This window comes from Hydra vulgaris, chromosome 12 (genome assembly GCF_038396675.1).
Source record: "Hydra vulgaris chromosome 12, alternate assembly HydraT2T_AEP".
Classification (NCBI taxonomy): domain Eukaryota; kingdom Metazoa; phylum Cnidaria; class Hydrozoa; order Anthoathecata; family Hydridae; genus Hydra; species Hydra vulgaris.
This window is the reverse complement of record NC_088931.1, coordinates 23,862,766-23,872,500: the sequence shown is the minus strand read 5'-3', so window position 1 is coordinate 23,872,500 and position 9,735 is coordinate 23,862,766. Positions and strand designations below refer to the sequence as shown.

The 9,735-nt window shown below is 27.5% G+C and overlaps 3 protein-coding genes across 10 annotated transcripts in view; 2 read left to right on the top strand and 1 right to left on the bottom strand.

Annotated features, from left to right (window-relative positions):
* Window positions 1-1,482, top strand: part of LOC136088593 (uncharacterized) — a 4,593-nt gene extending 3,111 nt beyond the window's left edge. For 2 of the 5 annotated variants that reach the window (XM_065812613.1, XM_065812609.1), the window contains exons 4-7: window positions 1-380; window positions 505-754; window positions 1,009-1,042; window positions 1,161-1,482. The exon at window positions 1-380 is cut by the window's left edge and continues 1,006 nt beyond it. In XM_065812613.1, coding sequence (XP_065668685.1) covers window positions 1-375 — 375 coding nt within the window. In that variant the 3' untranslated portion in view covers window positions 376-380; window positions 505-754; window positions 1,009-1,042; window positions 1,161-1,482. The remainder of the gene's footprint in view (window positions 381-504; window positions 755-1,008; window positions 1,043-1,160) is intronic. The other 3 variants (XM_065812612.1, XM_065812610.1, XM_065812611.1) reach the window with 3 other exon arrangements.
* Window positions 1,483-3,206: 1,724 nt separating this feature from the next.
* LOC136088594 (uncharacterized) lies at window positions 3,207-6,202 on the bottom strand. 4 transcript variants are annotated; one of them, XM_065812616.1, is made up of 5 exons: window positions 5,971-6,202; window positions 5,700-5,849; window positions 3,939-5,410; window positions 3,651-3,684; window positions 3,207-3,532 (listed from the first exon to the last, which is right to left on the bottom strand). In XM_065812616.1, exons 1-3 carry the CDS (start codon window positions 6,200-6,202, stop codon window positions 4,155-4,157), a joined length of 1,638 nt encoding a protein of 545 aa, XP_065668688.1. In that variant the 3' UTR covers window positions 3,207-3,532; window positions 3,651-3,684; window positions 3,939-4,154. The 4 variants fall into 4 exon arrangements, with proteins under 4 accessions (XP_065668688.1, XP_065668689.1, XP_065668686.1 ...); XM_065812617.1 differs by having other exon boundaries at window positions 3,207-3,529; XM_065812614.1 differs by having other exon boundaries at window positions 3,651-5,410.
* LOC100213071 (inosine triphosphate pyrophosphatase) lies at window positions 6,189-9,500 on the top strand. The gene is made up of 2 exons (XM_065812618.1): window positions 6,189-6,309; window positions 8,859-9,500. The coding sequence occupies exon 2, from the start codon at window positions 8,860-8,862 to the stop codon at window positions 9,430-9,432; it is 573 nt and encodes a 190-aa protein (XP_065668690.1). The 5' UTR covers window positions 6,189-6,309; window position 8,859; the 3' UTR covers window positions 9,433-9,500.
* Window positions 9,501-9,735: the final 235 nt, after the last annotated feature.

Sequence of the window (9,735 nt, the reverse complement as noted above, 5' to 3'; positions counted from 1 at the left end):
ATCAGAGTAACTCTAAGTCAATATTGTGATTTTATGATTTGGACTCCAACAGAGTTTTTAGTGATTCGAATTAAACCAGAGGTTGATTTTATTGATGAAGTTCTTAAAAAAGTTACCATGTTTTGGGAACAGGAAATCTTACCAGAGCTTTTAACACAAAGAATTGAAACAACTAAATTGAAAAAACCTAATAAAAAATGTTCATCCCCTAAAAAACAAACATTATATTGTATTTGTAAAAGACCATATTGTTTGTCAGATGATATGGTAGCTTGTGATGATTGCGACAATTGGTTCCATCCATCATGTATAGGCCTCAAAAAACTACCTAAAAAAAAAGCCTGGTATTGTAAAGAGTGTCGAAAGAAGAAATAGAACAGGTGCATATATTTTATGTATTGATTGTTTTAATATATGTTTAAAAACAATTGATTTTGTCTTAAGTTAATATTAACACAGTGTTGGCTTACTCGTCAGCCATATGTATATTTTTATTTTGTTTAGACCCCTACCATGTTGTTACTTAACCTGTTAGTCATAATATGTGTTCTGGTTGGAGCTCTAGCACAGTGTTGGCTCACTTGTAAGTATATTTGGATTCTAATTGGACCTCTGATGAGGTGTTGACTAACCGGTAAGTGGTTATGTGTATATTTGTGTTTTGTGTCGACCTCTGGCGCGGTGTTGGCTCACTCGTTAGTCATTATGTGTGTTTGTGTTCTGTGTCGACCTCTGGCGCGGTGTTGACTCACTCGTAAGTCATTATGTGTATAATTTTGTTTTGTATTATTGTTATAATTTTGTTTTGTGTTATTTGTATGTGTGTTATTGTTGTGATGTTTTGTGTTGATAGACAACTTGGCTTACCTTCTCGTTGGTGTCTATTGTTACAAATGATTATTAGATAGTTTCTTTACTGAAACTCACTACTTCTAATCATTTACTAAAAGCCAAGAAACATGTTTTAAACTAAAACATATTTTTAATGTTGTCATTTTTAATCTTTAGGGTTGTTCTTAGGTCACAAAAACAATCTCACAAAGTAAGTTTCTTCTTTATTATTTATTTGGTCACATTTTTAATTTTTCACATTAACATAATACATAAGACATTAATGTATAATTAATGTTTTCAGCATAAATTGGTTGCATTTTCTTTAGTAGAGTTTCTGCTGTTGTCACTGGTTTTGGAGAGCACCTTCGTGAATGAAGTTAAAAAGTCTTTAATGTTAAGCATTTTCTAAAAGCCAAGACAAAGCCAAGTCGTTAATCCTCATACCATTTGCTAAAAACTTTATAAATATTGTTACAATGTTATAGTTCAAATTGTTATAATTAGTAATTTTGATCATTTCATTATTATACTGTGAAAAATATTTTTTATTTATAACATTTATTCCACATATATTTAAAATATGCGGAAAAGATATTACTCTGTGGAAAATTTTAAGCAAAATATAGAATTTTTAAATATGATTAGAAATCAATATGTAGTATTTTTGTTAATATTTATTGACTAGTCTGTAAACTGTGCAATAATTTCAAAATGATTAATTAATTGAATTCCGTGATTCCTTTATTCATATTTGCACAGATTAATTGTAATATAACGCGAAATTTCGTTCTAAAGAGTCAAGTAAAATCTCTTCAGCCTGTAAAATAGATTGTTCTGTCTAATCCCGACAGATTTAAAAATGAAATCTTATATTAAAATTTCTTTTTTACATATTTAGTTACATATTATAATCGTTGTTAGAATGTAAAGTAAATGTTGCGTTTGAAGTTGTTGTCATTAGGCAAATAAACAGTCATCGCCTGTCCCTTGAGGTTTTTTTTCGGACTTTCGAATACAAGCGCCGTGTAATTTATGTATCACTTATTGACATAGGTATTTTATATTATTTATAAAATAGTAATTTGATCATAAGTACGTAAAACAAGTAATTTGATCTATTCCTTCAGACCGGTTGCGTGGACACAGTGGAGCAACTACACCAGGTACTTTAAGTGCACGTATATGATTACGCAAAAAAAGATTTCTTACTTTTAATTGCTATGAAAGTAATATACATCTTTCAAGAGATCGCAGTTAAAGAGACTACTTAAAGGTTAAAAAAATTTAGTAATTTATTTTTTCTATAGTTGATAGATAACTGTTATAAATTTCAAGTCAAATAACAATGGTTCCAAAGGCATTAATGTGAACTATAAACAAACAAAAAAAACTAAATTATGGTGGTGGAGGGGAAGGGGAGGGTCTCGCAGATACATGATGTAATCTAATAAAACATCATTTATATTTTGTTTTTTATATCATTTTAAGTTTTTTATTATTATTTAATATGTAAATTATTGTTTACCTAGTTTATTTTAAAAATGATATAACTGTTTAAAAGAATACAGCAATTTTTATAGAATGGGTTAAATGTTCATACAATTTTATTATTAATAAAGGTGCCTGAAGCGACAGAATATTTTGCCAATGAAATGTGCATTAACTACTATATTTTTGTTTCGTATTCTGTGAACACCTAACCGTAAATATTAAAAAAAGAAATCCTACATCTTTCGATTTAATTATTAAGATGATTGTGTACTTAAGGCAATTACACTATGCGGAAATAGGATTTTACTTTCATAGCAATTAAAAGTAAGAAATCTTTTTTTGCGTAATCATATACGTGCACTTAAAGTACCTGGTGTAGTTGCTCCACTGTGTCCACGCAACCGGTCTGAAGGAATAGATCAAATTACTTGTTTTACGTACTTATGATCAAATTACTATTTTATAAATAATATAAAATACCTATGTCAATAAGTGATACATAAATTACACGGCGCTTGTATTCGAAAGTCCGAAAAAAAACCTCAAGGGACAGGCGATGACTGTTTATTTGCCTAATGACAACAACTTCAAACGCAACATTTACTTTACATTCTAACAACGATTATAATATGTAACTAAATATGTAAAAAAGAAATTTTAATATAAGATTTCATTTTTAAATCTGTCGGGATTAGACAGAACAATCTATTTTACAGGCTGAAGAGATTTTACTTGACTCTTTAGAACGAAATTTCGCGTTATATTACAATTAATCTGTGCAAATATGAATAAAGGAATCACGGAATTCAATTAATTAATCATTTTGAAATTATTGCACAGTTTACAGACTAGTCAATAAATATTAACAAAAATACTACATATTGATTTCTAATCATATTTAAAAATTCTATATTTTGCTTAAAATTTTCCACAGAGTAATATCTTTTCCGCATATTTTAAATATATGTGGAATAAATGTTATAAATAAAAAATATTTTTCACAGTATAATAATGAAATGATCAAAATTACTAATTATAACAATTTGAACTATAACATTGTAACAATATTTATAAAGTTTTTAGCAAATGGTATGAGGATTAACGACTTGGCTTTGTCTTGGCTTTTAGAAAATGCTTAACATTAAAGACTTTTTAACTTCATTCACGAAGGTGCTCTCCAAAACCAGTGACAACAGCAGAAACTCTACTAAAGAAAATGCAACCAATTTATGCTGAAAACATTAATTATACATTAATGTCTTATGTATTATGTTAATGTGAAAAATTAAAAATGTGACCAAATAAATAATAAAGAAGAAACTTACTTTGTGAGATTGTTTTTGTGACCTAAGAACAACCCTAAAGATTAAAAATGACAACATTAAAAATATGTTTTAGTTTAAAACATGTTTCTTGGCTTTTAGTAAATGATTAGAAGTAGTGAGTTTCAGTAAAGAAACTATCTAATAATCATTTGTAACAATAGACACCAACGAGAAGGTAAGCCAAGTTGTCTATCAACACAAAACATCACAACAATAACACACATACAAATAACACAAAACAAAATTATAACAATAATACAAAACAAAATTATACACATAATGACTTACGAGTGAGTCAACACCGCGCCAGAGGTCGAAACAGAACACAAACACACATATATTGACTTACGAGTGAGTCAACACCGCGCCAGAGGTCGACACAGAACACAAACACACATAATGACTTACGAGTGAGCCAACACCGCGCCAGAGGTCGACACAAAACACAAATATACACATAACCACTTACCGGTTAGTCAACACTGCATTGTTTCTAAACTACCATCATTCTGATGGTGGTTTAAAAACAATGCTTTCACCTAAATTTGTCAATGCTGCACACACAGTCACAATCTTGTCGAAACTCGCTAAATCAGCTGAAACTGCTTCGTCTTTAATACTCTTAATGGTTCGTAATGGTATGATTCCTTTTAAAATGGTAAATCTATTTTTCATAAGTCCAATAACTCTCTCTATGTGGATCCTAACTGATGATATTTTTCTTGAATCTTCAACTTCTTTTGCTGATAACTGTGACTTTCCTCTTGTGAAAGCAGGAGTAATTAATTCAGTACTGCTCCCAACAGCAAAATCCTCTTTTAGAATAAAGCCGCGATCAGCTAAAATTTGATCACCAGGCATGTGATACTTCAATGTGTGAAATTGTGATTCTCTGACAATATGGACATCACTGGTTCTTCCACCCCAGCATTTGGATACAAAAGAAATAGCACCAAGTGGAGTACAGGAAATAAATACTTTGATAGTACAATGTTTTTTGTATTGGCTGTATAATTGTGCTCTTGACATTAAAGAGGATGGGGATTCAACAAAAATCTCAAAACAATCAATTATTGATGTTAATCTTGGGAACTTAGCTTTGAAAACTGCAGGAATAGTGTCAAACAAGTGATCTCGTTTTTGCATTTTGATTAAGCAATTTAACTTTAAATACATAATATCTATCCACTTCCAAAAATAATTTATGGCTGTTTGTTTTGCAATGTTGCATATAAAAGCAATCATTTCAAAGGTGTAATTATGTCTTAATTTAATTATACATACCATGATTTGATTATACATTTCTTCCTTTGAATTTCTCCCATCGCTAACTTTTGCAATTAAATATAGTAAAAGTTTTTCCAAAACATCAAACTCTAAACCCGTTAATGTTACACATTTTTCTTTATACATGCTAATGTTTGCATAACTAAATGGAGAACTTGGCTTTAATTTCAAATCTGACACTTCTAAACGAAGATTATATGTTTCTTCACGTAAATTATTCATTTCTACGTATATTGCATCTCTTTCTAGATTCTCAATTGATGTTGTTGAATTTATTTGTGCACTCTGTTTTGGTGAATCAATTTCTTCTCTAATCAAATTAAAATCAATGTCTTCGCTAAATTCAGTTGTTGTTTCGTGTTGGTTCAAGACACTAACATCCTCCACTCCAGTCAATGCATTGTCAGTATTTATTTGTTCACTGACTTCATCAACCTGAGAGTTATTGTCAAGACTCTTTTGTACACGATATTCTAAAAAATATTTGCATGTTTCAGGTATATAGTAAATACAAATACAGACATTAAAAAAAAAATGTTCTGATTCAACTATTTTTTTAGCAAGAAAAAGTTGTGAAAATAAATTTGATATTTCATAATAATAAAATTTGTGCTCTAAAAGCTATTTAACATTATTTTATCTAAAAAAAAGAAGCAATAAACATATAATTTATAAATGCTTAGTTTTAATGCATAACAAAAATAAATTGCAACATAAACAGTTTTTACAAAAACATTTTAAACAACAAGATAAATTATATACCAAGAGAACTGTTCAATCTATTTATTCTCCTTTCATTTCGTGACAACAATCGGTTTTGTCGGTGGGATGATTCCACTATACTTTTTTTAACACCTAACATACTCACTGATGGAACATAGTCAATATGCTTTTCAAAATTCTCTTTTTTTCCTGAAAGAAAAACATACTTACTATAAATAGAAATGTAAAAACAAAAAAAAACAAAAATAAATAAATAAGTTTAAGACAAATGTGTGATCAAATATTTAGGTCATTCAAATACAAAACTTACCAGATACAAAATGTTTTGAGCATACATAGACATGTTTTGTATTTGGCGACCAAAGTTTGTTTTTGCAAGATAAATCAATTCTACATATAGCATTAAGCCACAATCTTCTTCTCTTTGGATCAGCAGGCAAAATATAAAAACTCAAGTTCGGATGACTTTTAACATTGGTTGAACAATCAAAAACACAGCATCCTTTCACCATTTTCAAGCGCAATGTTTGCCCCCATACCATAATGGTAGCCGAATAGTTAGTTAATGTGACGTCAGCTTCGCCGCAAGGATATACAGTTATATATATAGTTTGAAGAGCTAATAAATATTTTAACTCTCAAATATCAAGTGAGTTAGACTTTAATTTCTTTAGTTTATGTTCATAAACATTCAGAATGTCTTGGTGTAAGTATAAAAAAAGTAATAAATTTCAAATTGGTTGCTTTTATGGTAACTGATATATTTACAAGATATATTGACTATTTATTATTTTTATAATTATATATATATATATATATATATATATATATATATATATATATATATATATATATATATACATATATATATATATATATATATATATATATATATATATATATATATATATATATATATATATATATATATATATATATATATAGGGCTGCCATTGTCCTGATCTTTTCGCTGGAGAACTCGATAAAAGTTTTAATTTTAATTAGTTTAGCGCTGGGCTCTCCTCCGTAAAATCAGGACTATGGTAGCCCTATATATATATATATATATATATATATATATATATATATATATATATATATATATATATATATATATATATATATATATATATATATATATATATATATATATATATATATATATATATATATGTATATATATATATATATATATATATATATATGTATATATATATATATATATATATATATATATATATATATATATATATATATATATATATATTTATATAAAATTGAAAATACATTAAATACATTATTAAAAGTACTAGTAGTACTGCCCTCAACTTGTTTTTTCGCACAGCAGGCTTTTTCATTAAGGTTTATTTTTGGAGTTATAGAGTTTAAAAAGGTCTTTAATTAGAGCTAAAAATTTAGCCTCCATAGATGTAGTGGCCTTTATGGCCTTGGGGAGGGAAATTAAAATAAAATTAAAAAAAAAATGATTTTTTCAGGTTAAAGATAATTGTGAACAAATTCTTAATAAATTACTGATAATATCAGTGATAAGCAGGTGTTTCAAAAAGTTGTATAATAGCTAATTCTACCCTTACCTACATAAGACCTTAAATTGCAGTTGTAGTTTTAGTAAATTCATTTTTCATCTTGACATATAATCTGATGAATGTTGATCTAATTGATACCATAATCTTCATCTGGATTATTTGAAGATTATCTTAAGATTAACTTTATTTCAGTTTAAGTTTAAACTTAAATTAAAATCTTTTGCAGAGAACATCGATTGGACATAAAATAACAGTGTTGCTATTAAATTGTTAATAATAACTTATTGAGGATAGTAAACACTAGTGTTAGCCATATCACACAAAAAAATCAATTTGTGTGTGTGAGTGTGTTATCGGCATAATATATGAGCTATTGGTTGTTAATATACTAAAATTATTTATTGATAAATGGGTTTTTATTATTTGTACCATTTTAAAAAAGATAAGATGGATATGTTTATTTTAATGGAGGGTGGATATGATAATGTTAAGGAAGATGGATGTGTTTTTAAGTACTTTGAATCAAGGCCGACGACACGGGTTTCGAAGTGGAGGGGCACAATCGTCAATTTTTAAAAAAAGTCCTCTATATCTAGAATTTTCTCAAGTATAAAGTTAGGCTTATTTAATAGTATGGTTATGTTATATTGCATTCAAATAAAAAATACCATTTAAAGTCGCATTGCATGACAAACTTTTTTTGTTGTTGTTGTTTGTCTTATTACATTTCTTATAACAGTCTTTTTAATTTTTAATTGTTCAGTTAACAATTCATACTGGTTGTTTGATTTGAACCAAATTTTTAAATATATATTGAAACAGAGAGTGTTTGATATTTTATTAGCTTATTACCCTTATTACCTGTACTAACCTATCATGTAAACCCTTCTCAGTGCAATCATCTTTAAATGTTAACAATTTAATGAGTGTTTAAATACAATATCTCAAAAATTTGCACAAGAAACTTTTCTAATATTTCTTGTATAAACCGACAGTCATTATGCAGTATTGAAAAGTAATGATTTTTATATTGCATTTATTTGTTTAGCTTGTGAGTTTATATTGTTTTTTTAATTTTAATAAAACTATAAAAATGGGTATTTATAAATCAAACTCTATTTATAACAAAATAATAACTTTAGATTTTTTTTGTTTTTTTTTTTGTCTGTGTGTTTTTGATTTATTTTGATCTTTATAAATTTTAATATCACGTGTGGAACTTTTTTTAGTGTTTTAAGGAATGTCTAAATTGTTGGTGAAAGATTTTAAATGAGATATTTTTTCAAAAAATATTTTTTTGTTGCAGGTGGTTATTTGAAAAGTTTAAACATTAAAAAAAAAAAGTATTTTTTTTTTTGTTTAAACTTTTCAAATAACCACCTGAAGTATTTTTAGAGGGTGAATAAAGTGAGTATTTTTAAATGGGGGCGGGGGGGATATGAGTGTTTTTGTAGGGGTATGAGTGTTTGTATATAGGGATGCTAGAGCCTTAAGTATTTAAGAATGATTTGTGAGAAATAAAAGTGTATTAATATGTTATGTATTATTTACTTACATTGCTACTGTTTCTTTATTAAAACAAATTTATATTTAGTTATACACTATATTTTGTTAATTTCATTTTAAATTGAATTTTTTAATTTTTATATAGAATGGCGTCAAAAAAAACGCTGGTTTTTGTAACTAGCAATGAAAATAAGTTAAAAGAATTTGTTCAAATAATTGGTCTTAATGAAAAATGGAATATAACATCCAAGAATATTGATTTACCTGAATATCAAGGAGAACCAGATGAAATAAGCATCCAAAAATGCAAGATAGCTGCAGAGTATGTAAAAGGACCAGTTGTTATTGAAGATACATGTTTATGCTTTAATGCATTTGGTGGTCTACCAGGACCATACATTAAATGGTTTTTAGATAAATTAAAACCTGAAGGACTATATAATTTGTTGAATGGTTGGGAAGACAAGAGTGCTTATGCATTATGTACATTTGCTTATTCTTCTGGTTCAACTGATGAAATAGTTTTATTCAGAGGAATTACAAATGGAACAATTGTACAACCGCGAGGTCCTACTTCGTTTGGATGGGATCCTTGTTTTCAACCAGATGGATTTACTCAAACTTATGCTGAGATGGATAAAGATACAAAAAACTCAATTTCCCATAGGGGAAAGTCTTTAGGAATGCTTCAAAAATATTTAAATAATTTATGTCTATAAAATCAGTAATGTTTACCATCAATGTAATAGTGTTAATGATTTATTTTAAATACTAAATTTTAGAAATATTTTATTGATGTTTAATGCTCTTTAAAATCTTAGTATTTTTTTATTATTTTCATGAGTTTTTTCAAAATTTATGTAAACTATATTTGCGTGTGTGTGTTCAAAGACATATTACTATTAGGAGTTGCCCAAGACTCTTGAACCATACTTATATTATCAAAAAATTATTTCCACCTTGCGTTTCAATAAAGGTGATATGTGAAATTATATAAAAATTATAAATGCATATAATAACAA